Raw genomic sequence first — 17,574 nt, 5'->3', positions numbered from 1 at the left:
CAGGGGTGTGGGCTGCGTGCCAGGTGGGGCAGTGCGTGTGTGTGTGTGTGTAGGTAGCCAGTAGGAAGAAGGGCGGCGGCCGGCCCCCGGCGCCCCTCAGGCGGCCGAGCTGACAGCCAGCCGTGTGGAGAATAAACAGACCTTGTGGCTTTGTCTTGTCGTCTCTGACGCCCGGCCCTCCCTCCCCAGCCTCACCTCCAGGAGCCCGCCCGCCTGGCGCCCCCAATCCCATGGAGCCCACAGGTGTTCCTCCTGGGTCGGGGTCACGGGCACCTGGTACCTTCCCGTGATGTGGTCCCCTCTCCTCCCTGGTGCAGAGCATGGCCACCTGGCCCAGCTGGGGGCAGAGCAGGATCCCAATCATACGTGGGCTCTATCATAGCCTCCCTGAGTGACAGACATGGCCCATGAAGCTCTTCTGCATGGGTAGCCGCTCAGGAACCTTCCGGCTCCCTGTACCCCCCGCCAGGAGCCGAGTGGGGTTTTCTGTGGGTGCTGTGGCACCTCAGCTCCGGGCTCTCAGTTCCCACCTACAGCCACCTTACAAGGACAGAAACCAAGGCTCTCACTGGCCCAAGGTCCCCCAGCCAGGGAACCACAGAGCCAGGTGGAGCCCTGCTCTGTGGGAGAGTGGCCATCTCCCCCATGGGCCCCCTCCCTGTTCCCGTCACAGAGAACCGGCACATGCAGGGGTGGGACTCAGGGCCCAGCTCTCACTCCCTTCAGTCACTGTGGAGACTGGAAAAAATCACAAACTGTCTGCAGGCCTGCAATCCCAGCACCTCAGGAGGCTGAGGCAGGAGGTTTGCAAGTTCAAGGCCAGCCTCAGCAACTTAGCACGACCCTGTCTCAAAAAATAAAAAGGCTAAGTGCTCTGGTTCAATCCCCAGATCCCTTAAAAAAAAAAAAATGGTGATGTGCAGGAGAGGACGCCCGGGGAAGGAGCTGTCTCTGGCCCCCCTGAGGAGCCCTGGGTGGAGCTCACGTTCTGGGGTCCCCAGGCCAGCAGTAGCAGTACTGCCTGGGACCTGAGTGGCCAGACAGGTGCCTAGCTACCAAATCATCCTGATGGTGGTGGGGCCCGTGGTGTTCCAGGTGATCTTGGCACACACCAAAGCGAGAAGACCACCTGTCACCTCGGAAGTGCGTGTAACCCATCGGCCCCACGGGCAGAAACCCCGGTGCACACAGATGTGAGCTGCGTCCCTGAAGCCACCTGCGGTGCCGCACAGGTCCCAACCATCTGGTCTCACCAGGATGGCCTGCAGGCCACCGCTGGGCAGGCAGTGGGGCTGTGGGCAGCTTGCAGGGCCAGGACTTTGCTGGGTGACTTGATGAGAAGCACATCGCGGTGATACCGTCAGCCCCACACAAGTCAGAAACAGCACATCTGAGTGCTCCTGTCACTAGCCACGGCTCCCGGGGAGCAGCTGCCGCCACCTTAGGGCCCAGAGTCAGAGCCACGCTGCTGCTCCACAGCCCTGAGGTGACATTCCCTGGACCGCAGACCCCGCCTTGCTGCCCTCCCGGGAAGCAGGAGGGAAGCCAGCTGTGTGTCACAGAAGCAGCGGTTTGCAGCCTGGGGTGGCTTTCCCCCGGGGTTCTGCAGCACCTCAGCTGGAGGTGCGCCTGCCCTGGGACTGCTCTGCACCCTAGTGCCCAGGACGCCCCCAGAGCAGCGCCCCCAGTGCTGGGGCTCGGGATGCCCATGGCCGCAGGCCCTGGGCCGACTCGTCAAGCAGTTGTGCCGAAGCACTTGCCCCCAGGAGGGGGATCTGCCTGCTGGCTTTAGAATCTCTCTACACAGAAAAGCATCTCAGCCCAGAGGGGTGACTTGGGAACAAAACGCAGCGCCCCGCATGCCCGGCCTCAGTGACTTCCCTCGCTGAGCACGAGCCTGCCGCAGGCGCTTGGCCGGCAGGGGGCCCGCGGGGCTGGCGCAGCATCAGGACCCGCCGGAAGGATGCCGCCCGCGAGCTCCCCGGGGCGGCGCCCTGAGCCCGCTGCGCCTGCAGCCCCGGCGGACCTTGCAGAGCCAGGAGGGGGTGCCCGCCGGTAGGTGCGCTCTGGAGCAGCACCCGAATGGCAGAGCCGACGGGAGGGTCAAAGAAAGTGCCCCCAGAAACCACAGGCTGTGTTGGGCCGCGGCGGTCCGGTCTTCCTGTTTCCACTGTACCAGGCGCGGGTGTCAGGGCGCAGACAGAACCACCTCCACCGGCCCCGCCGGCCCTGTCACCCCAACCAACGTGGCCCTCTGGCCTGGAGGGGTCCACCGCGGCCCCACAGCCCCCTCCCTCCAGCCGCCCCTCCGCCCGGGAGCCGCCTTGGACCAGGCCTGCGGGGCATGGGCTTCTGCGGTGCAGGACCTCGGGACCCAACCAATGGCACCCAAAAGGTGACGCAGCCTACCTTGGTGGCCGAGGGTAGCGCCGCCCAACTCTAAGGTTCTACTCTTGGGATCTGCAGAAGGAAACAGCATAAGGATTTTAAAAGGAAATACAGACTGTATTCTGGGTTGGGCAAGATTTTCTTAAAGAGAACATGGAAGCATTAGCTGTGATTTTTTTTTTAAATCAACCGGCTGGATCGCATTGATTAAAATAAGGAGTCCACTAAAACAGAGAAATCAGTGGATCATCAAGTACATTAAGGTAGCCGCGTGTTGGTGCCCGCCTGACAGTTTAGCAAGGCCCTAAGCAACTTGGCAAGGTCTTGTCTCTCTTTATTTAAATTTGTAAAAATCGCGGCTGGGGTTGTGGCTGTGGGTCAGTGGTAAAGTGTCTTCTCACATGTGTGAGGCCCTGGGTTCCATCCTCAGCACCACATAAATAAAAGGATTGTATCCACCTACAACTAAAAAAAATTTTTAAAATAGATATTTTAAAAGGGCTGGGAATGGGCTGGGATTGTGGCTCGGTGGTAGAACATTCCCCTAGCACAGGCGGGACCCAGGTTTGATCCTCAGCACCACATGAAAATAAAGGCATTGTGTTGTGTCCATCTACAACCTAAAAATAAATAAAATTTTTTTAAAAAGGGGGGGGGGCTGGGGATGTGGCTAAATGGTCAAGGCCCCTGGGTTCAATCTATCACCCAATACAAAAAACAAAAAAGGTGTTTATTTGCAATTCATACTTTTCAAAAGTATTAATCAGGCATGGAGGGCATGCCTGTCATCCGGCTAAGGAGGTGGGGGCAGCCTGGGCCACCGAGGGAACTGTGCCTCAAAATAAAATAAAGGACTGGGCGGCTCAGTAGTCGATGCTTGCCTAGCATGTGCAGGGGCCTGGGCTCCATCCCCAGTTCTAAAAAAAAAAAAGCAAATATAAATAAGATCATCCTCATTAGAAAAAGTTCAGACAATGGCAAAATATTTAAAATACAGTAGAAAAATCACACCTCATCCTGCCTCCAACCCCACATAGCCACAGTTTGTCTTATGTCCTTCCGATTGTAGCTGATAACTCTGATAGATTCTAAGTGTTTCTGTTCCTTTTTCACATGCTGAAATGGAACCCAGGGCTCACACATGCTCTACCACTGGCTGTACCCACAGCCCAGATGTCTGCTGTCATACTTTACAAACTGGCGTAATGTCGTCTATAATTCCTCCAAATTTCCTCTCCATTTAACACGTATCATGGTAATTATGTTAATGAGCTTTCCCGTCACTAGAACAAAGTACCTGAGATAATCAATTTATAAAGAGGAAAGGTTGGTTTGGGATCGTGGGTTTTAGGGTCATAGCCTAGGATCGTTGACTTGTTGCTGTGGCCCTGTGGCAGGGCAGCATGTGGAAGAGTGATCAGCCCACCTCATGGCCAGAAAACAAAGAGGAGGCCCAGGGCCCACAGTCCCCTGTGAGGCCTCACTCGCGACCCGTGCCCTTCCAGGCCCCCTCCTGAAGGGCCTTGGGAGAACACTCACGGTCCAGGTCATGGTCATTTCCTCTCAGGATCCACCTCGTTTTCTTACACAATAAGCCATAGGAGGGGTGGACAGGCTCCTGGACTCTGTTTCTCTACGACGTCCTGCACGTCATCCTCACTCGGGGCCTAGGTCAGCCCACAGGAGTGAGCATCACGCGTGGGGGTCAGCGTCAAGAGACCCTTTGGCCCAGAATGCAGCCCCTGACGCCCGCAGCCGCCGTCCAAGACAAGGCGGAATGGAAACAGGGAAAGGAGGGACTTCGCAAGGCACCCTGAGAAGCAGCACCTCAGCAGGTGCGCGAGTCACCGTGAACACGGCCAGTCATGTTGGTGGCATGGACCCTGGACATGAGGTCAGGAGAATGGCCCCTCGACTCCCTGGTCCTGGAACTACAGCATCCGTCCAGTCAGGAGGAAAGTGTCAGAAGGGTCCCAGGTCATGAAATCCAGGCATGTGGCGAGACGGTCACAGCCAGAGGAGCCCAGGGGACGTGGTACCTGGGTCACCACTGGGTCCTGGGCAGAAGAGGACATTGGGAGAATGAGCGAAGCTTGGACTCCAGTTAATGACAGATGAGCGCCTGTCCCGTGTGAGGGGCGGCACCCAGGGAGGCCCTGAATGTGGCCAGGCTCTCAGCCAACGCCCGGTCACTCTGAAACAGCCAGGGTTTAAACTGCCTTTCTTCTTCGTCTCCCTAGCCCCGGGGACTGGACCCAGGGGGCTTACCTGCTGAGCGACTCGCCCACAACTGTGATGCCCGCGCTCACAGCTGACATGGGGTCGCAGGCGTCTCGCAGTGTGTCTCTCCCGAAGACCAGGCATTCGTGACATGAACCCAGCGCGGTCATTAAATTCAGGAAATTGAACCAATTCCGATACGACCCTATTATGTGATACACAGTCCACATTTAAATTGTGTTGTTCATTCCATCACATTTCTGGAGACCTCTTTCCGAACCAGGATTGAATCCAGGACCTCCTGCTGTGCTCCACCATCACATCTGCTGTGGATCTGAACGGTTTTTCAGGTTTTCACGGCCTCTCGTGACGTTGACATTCGGGGGACACAAACCAGCTGTTCAGTCTGCACCTGGATGGTCGGAGCATTTCCTTATGAACAGACTTAGCCGCTGGTGCCCACCCAGCTCACGGCAGGCCCTGAGTTCCGTCCCCAGCGCCAAAACACGACAATGAGACGACATGGGGCGGGGGATCCTTCCACAATGTCCTCATTTTGGCAGGAAGCAATATGGTGTTCTCCCCAGCTCTCCCTTGGGAGCCGAAGTGTCACTTTGGTCCCATGTGGGTGACACTACCTTTGACACCCTGCTGTGGAGAGGTAGGCTCCGTCAGGTTGTGCCGCTGTGAGGTCCATTCTACCCACTTACTAAGAAGTCTGTGGGGGGACGTGGAAACTCCGCCTCCCGGTTCCCACACTCACGAGACTCTCAGGCTCCCACCGTCCCCGCTCCTGTCAGCCGGCCTTGGCACCGTACCCCACCTTCCTCTGCCCCAGCCCAGGTGACAGACCCACGCTGCGGCATGAGCAGAGGCCACCCTTGCTTGCGTTGTTAGGTGCCTGGTCTTGGCAACTCTGCGTGGCCAGCACCTCCCTTGGCGGTCACCATGTGCTGTGTCCCTAGAGCGCGGAGTCTCCAGGGAGGTCTGGCTGTGCCCTCTCAGCCGCACCCCTGGGGCCGTGCACACTGCAGCCCAATACAGGAAAAAAAAGTGCCAGGACACTGAGCGGCGCCCCGGGGCCTGGACGCAGGGGTCCTCCTACCTGTTCACCTGGCGACGGGCACCCCGACTGGCTGCAGTCTGGCCACGTGGCGGTGGGGGTCTTCTAGGTCCCCGCTGTTTGTGGAAGGCCTGGTCCCAGGGTGGTGTGGTCGGGAGGTTGGGACCTGGTGGGAGGCCTGGGTCCCTGGAGGCGTGCCTCTGATCCCTCTTCCTGGCCCCGAGGTGGGCATTCAGTCCTCCACGTGCCCCGGCCAGGAGGAGCTACCTGCCCCAGGCCCACTGTCTGAGCCCGAGCCTGCAGAGCCGCCAGGCAGAGCGGCCCTGGGCCCTGGTGCGGTGATGTCTCAGGCCCGTGTTGTAGCCGGGGAGCGCAGGCGCTGGGGTGACTGCCCTGCCTCCCCACAGCTCCGGCTGCCTTGGTGGGTAGGTACTCGGGGGAGGTGGCCGGGTCCTGGGCAGGTGTTTGTTGAACGCAATAAGATGTCACCCGATCCTTTCCTGTGCCAATCAGCCGGGTGTGAAAGCTCCCGATGCTGAACACGTTTTACGTCTTGCATGTATTTGTTTTCAGTTTTAAAATGTCGTCTTGACTGGAAACGACCCAATATCCCCCAGGTAAACAGAGGAACCGTTTTTTAGTGAATCCATACAATGGAATCCTACAAAGTCAACACAGCCAAGAGCCCGCCCGGCACAGCCTGGTCTCGCACACCCTGAAGGTGTGTCTTGCCGTCAGTCACACCTCCGTCAGGCCTCCGTGGAGCTGTGGAGGGGCCTTGGTGGACACCTGCTTCACTCCACCCTGTAGGACCCGCTGCCTGTCCTTACGTTACTGGTGCCTCTTGGGTCTGTCCCCCTATGAACTGCCGGCGTCCCTTTCCCGGCTTCATCCCGGGGCAGTCCTTCTGGGTGGAGCGCAGCGTCTAGCATACGATTGACATTTCCTGGGGCTGGGCTGGGGCTCGGGTGGTTCAACCCCCAGCACCACATAGAGATAAATAAATGAATAAACAAACAAGCAAACACAGGGATCGTGTCCATCTACGCCTAAAAATGTATCAAGTCTCTTTCCCTCTGTCTTGTCACTTTTTCCCTTTTTTACCGGGTATTGAACCCAGGGGCCCTAACCACTGAGCCTCTCAAAATATATTCGATTTAGAGACAGGCTCTTGCTAAGTTGCTCGGGGCTCACTAAGAGGCTGAGTCTGGCTTTGAACAGTGGCCCTCCTGCTCCAGCCTCCCGAGCCGCTGGAGGACAGGCGAGGCTCGCCGGCCTCACCTGCCCTCAGGGCCACTCCTAGTGCCTGGCTGTGGGTGATTCCTCGTTTGGTTTTAGTTGTCAGTGGACTTTATTTTGTTCTGTTTACATGTGGTGCTGACCAGGGAACCCAGTGCCTCACCGGCCAGCGACAGCTGAGCTCCACCCCAGCCCCGTGGATGCCCTGAGATACTCCGCGCAGTCAATCCGCCCGGGCTGTCCTGTAGGGCCCCGGGGATATGTGGTTCTGGTGCACTGACCTCCTGCAGCTCCTGCTTGGAAGCCTTGCTTCCCGACTGACCGGGCGTAGAGGCGGCCCTTCCCCGTGTTCCCTCGGAGGCCCCTGGTCTTTGCCTGATGTGCTGCTGCCACAAACCGCCTTCTCCTTGTGAACTGTGCAAGACACAAAGAGTCAACTTCTCAGTGTCTCCTAGTGACCAGCTGGGGACCAGGGTGCAGTGGTGTGCACCTGCTGTCCCAGCACACAGACGTCAGAGGCAGAGGTCCCTGGAGCCCAGGAGCTTGAGGCCAACCTGGACCACACAGAAGACCCCATCTTTAAAAAAAATTTTTTTTTTGAAAGCACGAGACACAATTTATAAATAGCTACGGGAGATCGTGGGTTCCGCCACGAAGCGACCTCCGGGGAGGCTGACAGTGGCGTTCAGCGTGAGTGCCTGTGGCATCGCATGGGGACCTCCGCAAAGCCGGGTCCCTCACAGCCTCCAGGGCTACCCCTCGGCCAGTCCCTCCGGCTTTGGGACAACGCCGGCATCCACCTCCGCGCTCAAGCCAGAAGGCGAGAAGATGTCCCCGACGCTCCTCCTCTGAGACTCACGCGGCAGGTGGCAGCCTGCCCTGCAGTGCACCCCTCCAGTCTCCTCCTACCCGGCGGCTGCCTTCATCTAAACCATCACCAATTCCTACTCCAACGATTCTTAACTGTCTCCCTGCTTCAGGACTTGCTCCCTAAAATTCAGCCTTTTTTCCTGTTCAGTACTAGGGTTTAGAGCCAGGGGTGCTCTACTCCTGAGCGTTTCCAGCACTTTTTAATTTTAGTTTGGGACAGGGCTCACTAAGTTGCCGAGGCTGGCCTCGAACTTGTGATCCTCCTCCCTCAGCCTCCTGTGTTACTGGGATTACAGGCAACAAGCAATCAAGCCTTTTTTTTTTTAGACAGAGAGTTTTTTGATATTTTTTTTTTCTAGTTCTCGGTGGACACAACATCTTTGTTGGTATGTGGTGCTGAGGATCGAACCCGGGCTGCACGCAGGCCAGGCGAGCGCGCTACCGCTGGAGCCACATCCCTAGCCCAGGCTTTCTTCATACAGAAGTTAAAATGACCTTAGAACATTAGTGGGATTATGACCCTCACCTGCTTAAACCCTGTCACTGAGTCACAGCTGGGTCTACAGCAGGGTTCCCAATGTCTCCTCTCCCGATTGTTCCTGACATTCAGCCGCCTGCCCTTCCACTTCCTTAAGTGTGCCAGCTCTTTTCTGCCTGTTCGCCGACTCTCGCGTCTGCCCCTCCTGCTCTTCATTGGGCTGATTCCCACACAGTGTTCTTTTCTCTTCTTTCTTCACAGCATCCAGTACAATCCACAGCTTTTCTATGGTGTATTAGTTATCAGTTGCTGCGTAACAAATTTCCCCAAGACTTAGTGGGAAGAAACAACTTTTACCACCCCAGATCCTGTGGATTCAGGATTCAGTTTCAGGATTCAGGTGAAGCTGAGCTGAGACTCTGCCTTGAATCTTCAAAGGCTGCATGTAACCAAGGTGTCCACTGGGGAGTTCACACGGGACAAGAGCCCTTCCAAGACCACACGCTCGTGGTTGTAGGCAGGGTTCAGTTCACAGGCTCTGGGAGGGAGGCTCTCATGCTGACTGTTGGTTGGGGACACCCTCAGCTCCTTGCTTTGTGGCCTCCCCACAGCGTGCTTCATCAAGGCGTGTGAGCTGCGAAGGCAACAGGCAACCTGCTAGCAGGACAAAGTCACGGTTTTTATAACCTCATTACAGAAGTGACCTTGCATCTCTCTGGCTCCCCCTGCTGGTGTGGATCAAGTCATGGGGGGCTGGGGTTGTAGGTCAGTGGTAGAGCACTGGCCTAGCACTTGTGAGGCACTAGGTTCGATCTCCAGCACCACATAAGAATAAATAAATAAAGGTTTAAAAAGGACAAAGTTCTAAAGTTTTTTTGTTTTTTAAAAAGGGAACCAAGTCATTGGGTTCTGTTCACAGTCGGGAGAAGTTACCTGAGGACATGGATGAGAGAGGGTGGGCAGCGAGACCCTCCTGGAGACCTGCCCTATCCCTCTCCCATCTGCGCAGCCTCTCGCTGGGCTGTGAGCGGTGATGGGAGGGGCTTTGTTTTTTCTTCTATTTTATTCTCCTCCTTTTCCGTTCTGGGGATCAAACCTGAGGCCTTACACATGCAAGGCAAGCACTCTACCACTGAGCTACAAAAGAGTGAGCTACATCTCCAGTCATCCATTTTATTTCTTAAAAACTTAAAAAATTTTGTTTTTAAAATTCTACCACTGAGCCACATCCCTTGCCCTAAGAGTGTAAATGTTATGCATAACATTTACACTCTTAACCGTTTTGAAGAGCACAATTTTAGTGCATTAATGCAACCTCCCCACTTCCTCATCTTCCCAAACTGAAAGCCTCCCCCTAAGAATTAACTCCCCATTCTCTTTCCATCCTGTCCTCAGATTTTGTGAGTACGACTATGAGGATTTGTCCTTTTCCTTCTGGATTATTCCACACACCATACCCTCTGATACCTGGCTCATGGGTCGGCCAGAAAGAAGATCACAGCTGATAAGTGAAGACAGTCTTCTTCATAAGTCTTGTTGCTTTGGAGGGGGCACATGGGAAGCCTGTTTTTCCCATGTTCCTTCCACCTTAGGGAAAAAAGATCAATGTTCAATAGTCAGCCTTGAGTTACTTGGCCTGTCAGTAGTATGGACAAAAAAAAAAAAAAAAACCAGGATGATTCTCTTGAAATATGTCGGATCTATCCTATCTCCCATCAAAGTCCTGCAGTGATGCCAGGCCTGGTGGTACATGACTGTCACCTAGCAAGTAGGGAGGCTGAGGCAGGGGGTGCAAGTTTGAGGCCAGCCTCGACAACTTAGCAAGACCCAGTTTCAAAAATAAAAAGGGCAAGTGATGTGCTCAGTGGTACAGCAGTTGCCTGGCATGTGTGACGCCTTGGGTTGAATGTCATCCCATCTTTTTAGGCCCTCTAACATCTGCCTCCCCTTGTGATCGAAGTCACCATGAATCTCCTGACCTCGAATTTATTCCTCCTATCAACTGAGATTTGTTGAACCCATATATATTCTTCTTAAGACTCCAGGAGGGGCATCATCAGAGAGGACGCTTTGAGAAGGACCGCTCTCCGTGGAAAATCGCTTCCCGCCAAATCGTCCACCCGAACAGAATTCAGCACCAGGCGCCCCTGGACAGCTCTGGAATCCGAACTCTTCCGGAACCATTCCTTAAAGACCCAGGTTTCCCACCGGAGTTGCCTGATGGTTGCTCCCGTAGCTCAGTAGGAGGAAACCACTTTTCCGTGCCGGTCGAGAGGCGGAGTCGCAAAATGAGTGGCAGCCTCTTCAACCAATGGAGAGGGGCGTTTTGCCAGCCGTGCCCAGGAAGACCAATGGGCGTGAGCGTGGGTGGGTCGTGGGCCGCGGCGCGCCGAGCCTGGGACTAGCCAGGACCGCGGCGGCGGGATTGGGATCGCGCAGCGGTTGGTGGTGGGCGGCTGAGCCAGGCGGGCTACGGCCGGAGCAGGTACATGTGGGGTAGGGGGTGGGCCCGGGAAGGCGGGGGCAGGGCCGGGGCCTGGTGCACTCTGCCCGCCGAGGCCTGGCACCCACCGGGCACACAATAGGCGCTTAATAAGTGCTGAATTAATGTGCCTTCTGTGTCCGAGCCCCAGCAGCTCCCAGTTTGAGAGCGTCCAGGCCACCCTCATTCTCACTTTCCGGAAGGGGGCACTCACACACCCATTAGGTATTTATTGGGCGCCTGCTGTGTGCCTCCGTGCCTCTCTCTGCTGGGGGCTGCTGGGCGCTGCTGGGCTTGAGCAGACAGACTCCCCTGCCCCCGCGTAGTTCACAGCATGGAGGGAGAGGTGCCTTTAAATGCTTTAATTAATAAAGTTTCCCCAGTGCACAAAATAGAGGAAAATAATCCAGAAAAGGGGAGGGAGGAGGCAGCTGTGACCAGGGACATCAGAGCAGAGCCTAGAGGCAGGGTGAGGTGAGGGCTGGGCCATGAGAAGGGCTGGCACCTACCTGCGGGAAAGGAAATCAGACTCCACTCAATAATGGTGACATTTTTGGGTCCAGGACAGAATCCACTGCACTTTGGCCCATCCATCCTGTGAGGAGGCCCAAGGCTCCAGCTCATCCAGCCAGTGGTTGCCGCGCATCTGTTGTGCCAGGCCTCGCGGTAGGTGCAAGGGACCTGGATTAGAGCAGGGGTCGGCCAGGGGAGGTCCTCCCGCGAGGTCCTGGGGCAGTGAACCAAAAGACGAGGATGCATCCTTAGAAATCTAGGGGAGGGCTGGGGCTGGGGCTGGGACTCAGCAGGAGGGCGCTCGCCTAGCACATGTGAGGCGCTGGGTTCCATCCTCAGCACCACATACAGATAAATAAAATAAAGGTGATGTGTCCACCACAGCTTAAGAAAGAAAGAGAGAAACTTGGGGGAGAAGGGTCTTCCAGGCAGAGTGGCCCTGAGGCAGGACAAGCTTGACACGTTCGAGGCCTAGGAAAGCTGGTGTGGGCCGAGGTGAGGCAGAAGTGGGTCACGCAGACCCCAGCCGGGGGGTGAAGAGTTGGGGTCTGCAGGAAGCCAGGGGAGCAGCACCCCAGGGAGCGTTCCGCAGCAGTGCAGGTGTCTGCTGGGTAGCCCGATGTGGAAGCCACTAGGCTCCCGGGCACAGGCACAAGACCGAGGACGCAGGCTCTCACGTTGTATCTGGGGTTTTCTTATAACTTTGTTTATGTGACGCTGAGGCTCGAACCCAGCGCCTCACACGTGGCCAGGCCAGCGCTCTGCCCCCGAGCCCCAGCCCAGCCCTGCATCTGTCTTATTTTAATTAAACAGACACGTGACCAATGGCTGCCCGCTGGTTGGTGCAGTGCAGGGGGATTTTTCGTGGGAGGATGTACGGGAGCCCTGGGGTGGGTAAAGGGTGTGGTGTGACCGTCCTGGATGACCCCAGGCTGACGTGGCTGCCCCCGTGTCCGCAGTGGCCGAGTGCCGTCATGCACCTCCAGCTGCGTGGTCAGGCCCCGTAGCGCGGGTGTGTGCACCCATGCGTGACCTGGGCCCTCGGTGACCACGGCGACCCCGGCCACCACCATGATGAAGTTGTTAGTGGCCAAGATCCTTTGCATGGTGGGCGTGTTCTTCTTCATGCTGCTGGGCTCCCTGCTCCCCGTGAAGGTCATCGAGACGGACTTTGAGAAGGCCCATCGCTCCAAAAAGATTCTTTCCCTCTGCAACACCTTTGGAGGCGGAGTCTTTCTGGCCACGTGCTTCAATGCGCTGCTGCCTGCTGTGCGGGAAAAGGTAATGCTCCCTGCTGACAGTTGGAGCCCTTGGCACCTCGGCGCCAAGGGGCTCTGATGGTTCACCAGCCCCGAGACCAACTCGAGCGGGGGCCTTGATTCTGTGAGGATGACAGGAAGGAGAAAATGGATTGCTGTGTGATCTCATACCGATTGCTGCCCCTGTCTGTGCCTTGCCTGGTAAACAGGGGGTTTGATTAGACCTGTGTTGGGACTAGACTGATGAGCCCAATGGGAGGTGAGTATCCAGACCCTCTGCCCACTCCAGGCAGCATGATGCTCCGTCCTGAACCGAGTGTGGCTGTTCTCCTGCTCCAGCGTCTGTCAGCTGTTGCTGTGTGGCAGGTCACAACAGACCTGTGTCTTCAGGCCACAGATGCTGTTGTCTCTCAGTCTCTGTGGTCAGGAGTCTGGACACAGCCTCACTGTCCTCTGCTTCAGGGTCACCCAGGGTTGCTGCCCTCGACCTGCATGGGCAGCTGAACTTAAGGTCGCTCGTGTGAATTTCCGGGGACACCAAATACAACACGGACACAAGTTACCTTTAAACAAGCTTCAGGACGGCTTCTCCGGCCTCGGCCCCCGGCTCCCCGAGAGCAAGAGCCCGAGAAGGCAGGGGAGGCTGGCGAGAGAGCGGGCAGGGTCGGAAGGGGCTTTTACTGGGGGGGCTCTTGTTCTTAGAAAGTTCTGTCCAAAAAAGGGCAGGGTTACCAGGGACAGGTGAGTGTAATCAACCCTGGGGGCACAAGGAAGAGCCCTTCCTACCCGAGCTGGACCGCCCGAGCCACGGCGGATGCAGTGCTTGGTCAGAATCTGAGGCATCGGGACTGGAAGGTGCGGTTATTCAGTGTGGCTCCCCACACAGGGTAGCAGTGGGGACGTGTCCTGGAGGGAATCCACCTACAGGCGCCTGTGGCTGCCATCAGCCTGGGGACCTGAGTTTCTCACCCTGGTTTCCTGGAAGTGGCCCCCGGGCCCTTGCCCATGTGCTCTGCTGCAGGCTGAGAGCGCTGGGCTCTGCCCCGAGTCTCCAGCTGTGGCTCATGCAAGCAGTGACAGTGTGGCCGCCTTCTCCCCTGCTGGTGGCAAGCGAGGGCCAGCCCCCGCCACTCAGGGGGCTGGGTCACTGGGGACGGTCTCAGGGTCTGTCTGCCATGACACCCAACCTGGTGGCCCTGCAGTGGCCCATTCCTTGACCACTCCTTCGGGGTCCCAGGGTTCAAGCCCCTCCGGGGGCCGCAGCTGGGTGGCCTGGCCATGCCTGCCTGGTGACCTCAGGTGAGCTACTCTTTCTCCCTGGGCCAGTGTGGGCAGGGCCTGGTGGACATCCTGGACTTCTTGTTCTTCCTCCATGAAAGCACAGCAGCCCCTCCCAGTGTCCCTGGAGCTGGGCTGTCCCTTCGAGCCCGTGAGTGCAAGGGTGGCATTCTCAGACGGCCCTAGATGCCAGCCCTGGGTACACGTGCCCCCTGCCTGGTACGCAGGTGGGGCCGGGAAGGAGGGCCGTTGCTCCTGCGGCCGCGTTCTCCGGCTGGAGGGATTTTTCGTGACCGCTGAGGCCCGTGGCTCAGGTGACACGGAGGTCATCAAAAGGCAAGTAAGCGGGGTGGACCTGGCCGGCCTGGGACAGTGCCAACCCTCCTGCCAGCCTCAGGGACTGAGGGCCAGGCGTGGGCAGCGGGGCAGTGAGGATCTGAGGGAGGCCCCAGCCCAGGCCACCCCACCAGCAGCCAGTGTGGTCCTGGGACCTCAGTCATGGCTGCCAGGGGATGGGAGTGCCACCACCCGCGGCTGCAGACTAAGCAGAGGGCCAGCCGCCGTTAGAGCCGCACGGTGCCATTCAGTGTCCTTGGCCAGGAGGCTGTCCTCTGGGCACCAGGGAGTGAGCACGGCTGTGCCCCTGAGAGGGTGACTGAGGCGTCTCTTGAGATCTGCACTTTCTCCTCATGCCCATGTCACCCGGCCACCCTGCCTCAGGCCTGGACGTCTGTGGGTGGCCTCCTGTCCCCTCTGGCCCATCCTCCTGCAGCACGGGCGGCCTCTGGGGTCCTCCTGGCCTCCGCACTTGCCTGCTCAGGGCCGTGCCCCCTCAGCACGTGGAGCTCCCAGCCCGGCCCGCCACAGAGCAGGCCCCCGCCTCCTGCACGTCCTTTGGATCCGTGCTCAGCCCCTGGGAGCAGCCAGTGGTCCCCGTGAGCCACCATGTCCCCAGGAGAGGCTCGCAGAAGCCTCCGGTGGCTGTTCAGGGAGCAGGTGAGGTGGCTTCTCTATGGAAACCGTCTCCACTGCAGCAAGGTTCTCTTCTGGGCCATCTGTCCCTGGGGTAACCGGGCCATACTAGGGACACAGGTGGCTGTCCCAACTCGGGGTGCCCTGGCCTGGAGTGGGCAGTGCTGAGCACCCTGCAGGCCTGGGGTGGCTTGCCACAGAGAAGGATCCTGCCCTAAATGCTCCCATTCTAATTATGACACTCAAAACTGTCCCCAGACCTCATGGCCACGTGTCCCCTGGGGGTAGACACCTGGCAGGTGAGGACCTGTGTCCCGTGATGAAATGACAGTGGGGGTGGGAGGTGGGGCTCCCTGCACTGGGCCTCGTGGCCTCGGAGAGTGGCCATAGCTGGCCCTGCCCGCCGACTCCCAGAGGGTGGCCGGTGTCCACAGGGTGCCTTCCACAGCACCTCGTCCTGGCAGACAGCCTGAGGCCTGGCGTCCACCCTGTGGGGTGTCCCTCTCACAGGAGCGTCTGTACTCCTGTGGCCCTTGGGAGCCAGGAGCTCGGGGCTCGGCATGTGGTCAGCTCTGACCCGTGGGAGGGAGTGGAGGAACCGGCAGTTCACCAGTTCCAGGCCGGGGCTGTGGCAGGACACCCTGCAGGCCCCACCGGGGCAGAGAGCAAGGGGGCGAGGGACCCGGGCCAGGGCCTTTACTGTCGGGCGTCACCTGGGGGGCTCCAAGAGCAACTGGCTGGGGATCAGAGCATGTGGCATGGTGCCTGGAGGTGCCTGAGGCTGCGAGGGTGTCCCTGGCACGTCCGCACGTCCTTTTGGGGTGTGGTCAGCCGGGCGAGTCAGGCAGCCTGCGTCCTGCGTCCCACAGTGAGGTGGTCACTGTGGTGGCTGTCCCAGGCAGAGGGCTGGATGGACCTCACTGAGGAGCTGAGAGCAGGCCCGAGGGGGAGGCCGGGTTCAGGGTGCACATGGAGGGGACAGAGGCAGAGTCTCTGCAGGGCACCTGGTGTAGGTGGAGCACCGCGAAATGCCAGGGAGGTGAAGACCCGAAGGGGGAGTGGACGGCACGGTCCTGCCCTGGGGGTGGCGGGCGCTCGGGTGCACTTCCAGAGAGGCCTGGGCCCACAGCCGCTGGCTGCAGCTCAGGTTCCAGGGGACAGGACCAGACTCCAGCCACACGTCACTCCCCCTGGCCACGTGTGGACACTCTGGGAAGTCCTGCAGGCAGTGCCAGCTGAAGGTCCCTGGGTCGGGCACAGGCTCCAGAAGCAGAGCTTCCCAACTGCCCGCTGGGGAGGCCAGCTCCACACAGCCCCGGGCACACGGGGGCCACACCTGTCATCCCCGCAGCTCTGGAGGCTGAGGCAGAGGGATCAAAGTCAGAGGCCAGCCTCAGCAACGTAGCGAGACCCTGTGTCAAAATAAAAAGGGCTGGGGAGTGGCTCCCTGGTGGCCTGCCTGCTCTGCCGTGTCCCTCCCTGGTGGCCTGCCTCTTCCCGTGGACTCCATGTGCATGGGCACCTGGCATCTCTCTCTGCACAAGGACACCAGGCCTGTGGGTCAGGTCCCACCTGATGATCATGTCACCTTTTTGAAGCCTCCTCTGCAGATAGGTTTGCATTTTGAGGCCCTGGGGTGGGGTTCAGCCGTGACACTTGAGTTGCCTTCGCAAGACCCTTCCTCCAGATGAGGCCACGGTGTGTGGTTCCTGGTGACATGTCTCTCAGGGACACGGTTCAGCCCCCTGAGGTGCTCCATGCACGTGAGACCTTCGGGCGGCCTGATAACAGGGGTGGGTCTTTAGGTCCAGCACGCTGAGCGCGAGGCCCCTCGCTGAGCTGCGGGCCTGGGGTCGGAGCCCAGGGCATCCACCGGAGCTGCCCTCTGGGCTCACACTGAGCATGACGTGACCCTGTGCCCCGCCACTGCCGCCCTGACGGCCTTTCCCTCGCGTGTCCCCACTGCAGCTGCAGAGGGTGCTGAGTCTCGGGCACATCAGCACTGACTACCCGCTGGCCGAGACCCTCCTGCTGCTGGGCTTCTTCCTGACCGTGTTCCTGGAGCAGCTGGTGCTGACCTTTCGTAAGGAGAAGCCGTCCTTCATCGACCTGGAGACCTTCAATGCGGGCTCCGACGTGGGCAGCGACTCCGAGTACGAGAGCCCCTTCATGGGGGGCGCGCGCGTTCACGCCCACGGCGCTGGCCTGAGCGTGCGCGAGCTGTCGCGCTCCGGGCCGCTGCGCCTGCTCAGCCTGGCCTTCGCCCTGGCCGCCCACTCTATCTTCGAGGGCCTGGCGCTCGGCCTGCAGGAGGAGGGGGAGAAGGTGGTGAGCCTGTTCGTGGGCGTGGCTGTCCACGAGACGCTGGTGGCAGTGGCCCTGGGCATCAGCATGGCCAGGAGTGCCATGCCCCTGAGGGATGCAGCCAAGCTGGCGGTCGCCGTGAGCATCATGATCCCCCTGGGCATCGGCATCGGCCTGGGCATCGAGAGCGCTCGGGGTGTGCCCAGCAGCGTGGCCTCAGTCCTGCTGCAAGGCCTGGCAGGTGGCACCTTCCTATTCGTCACCTTCTTGGAGATCCTGGCTAGGGAGCTGGAGGACAGGAATGACCGCCTGCTCAAGGTCCTCTTCCTGGTGCTGGGCTATGCGGTCCTGGCTGGGATGGTCTTCCTCAAGTGGTGAGTGCCCTCCTGGTTGCTGCCTTGTGAGCCCTGGAGCCCCAGGCTGGACGTGGGCTGGGACCTGCCGCTTCCTGGAGAGGGAGCGCCGTGAGCCCCGGCCTTCACCCAGGAGGACCCCCGGACCAGGCCGG

General features: G+C 58.9%; 2 protein-coding genes across 3 annotated transcripts in view; both read left to right on the top strand.

Moving 5' to 3' along the window:
- The first annotated feature begins 10,598 nt into the window (after positions 1–10,598).
- Slc39a3 (solute carrier family 39 member 3) lies at positions 10,599–17,570 on the top strand. 2 transcript variants are annotated; one of them, XM_015503617.2, is made up of 4 exons: positions 10,599–10,743; positions 11,304–11,406; positions 12,213–12,534; positions 16,731–17,570. In XM_015503617.2, the coding sequence occupies exons 3-4, from the start codon at positions 12,325–12,327 to the stop codon at positions 17,442–17,444; spliced, it is 924 nt and encodes a 307-aa protein (XP_015359103.1). In that variant the 5' UTR covers positions 10,599–10,743; positions 11,304–11,406; positions 12,213–12,324; the 3' UTR covers positions 17,445–17,570. The 2 variants fall into 2 exon arrangements, with proteins under 2 accessions (XP_015359103.1, XP_015359104.1); XM_015503618.2 differs by lacking the exons at positions 10,599–10,743; positions 11,304–11,406; positions 12,213–12,534 and adding an exon at positions 12,778–14,786.
- Diras1 (DIRAS family GTPase 1) overlaps positions 12,397–17,574 on the top strand; it is a 17,939-nt gene continuing 12,761 nt past the window's right edge. Inside the window, exon 1 of the mRNA XM_048810773.1 lies at positions 12,397–12,534. The gene's annotated coding sequence lies outside the window, so the exon portion shown is untranslated. The remainder of the gene's footprint in view (positions 12,535–17,574) is intronic.

Source organism: Marmota marmota, unplaced genomic scaffold (genome assembly GCF_001458135.2).
Source record: "Marmota marmota marmota unplaced genomic scaffold, marMar, whole genome shotgun sequence".
Taxonomy (NCBI): Eukaryota; Metazoa; Chordata; class Mammalia; order Rodentia; family Sciuridae; genus Marmota; species Marmota marmota.
The sequence above is the reverse complement of the archived record's forward strand: the minus strand, read 5'-3'. Positions and strand labels throughout refer to the sequence as shown.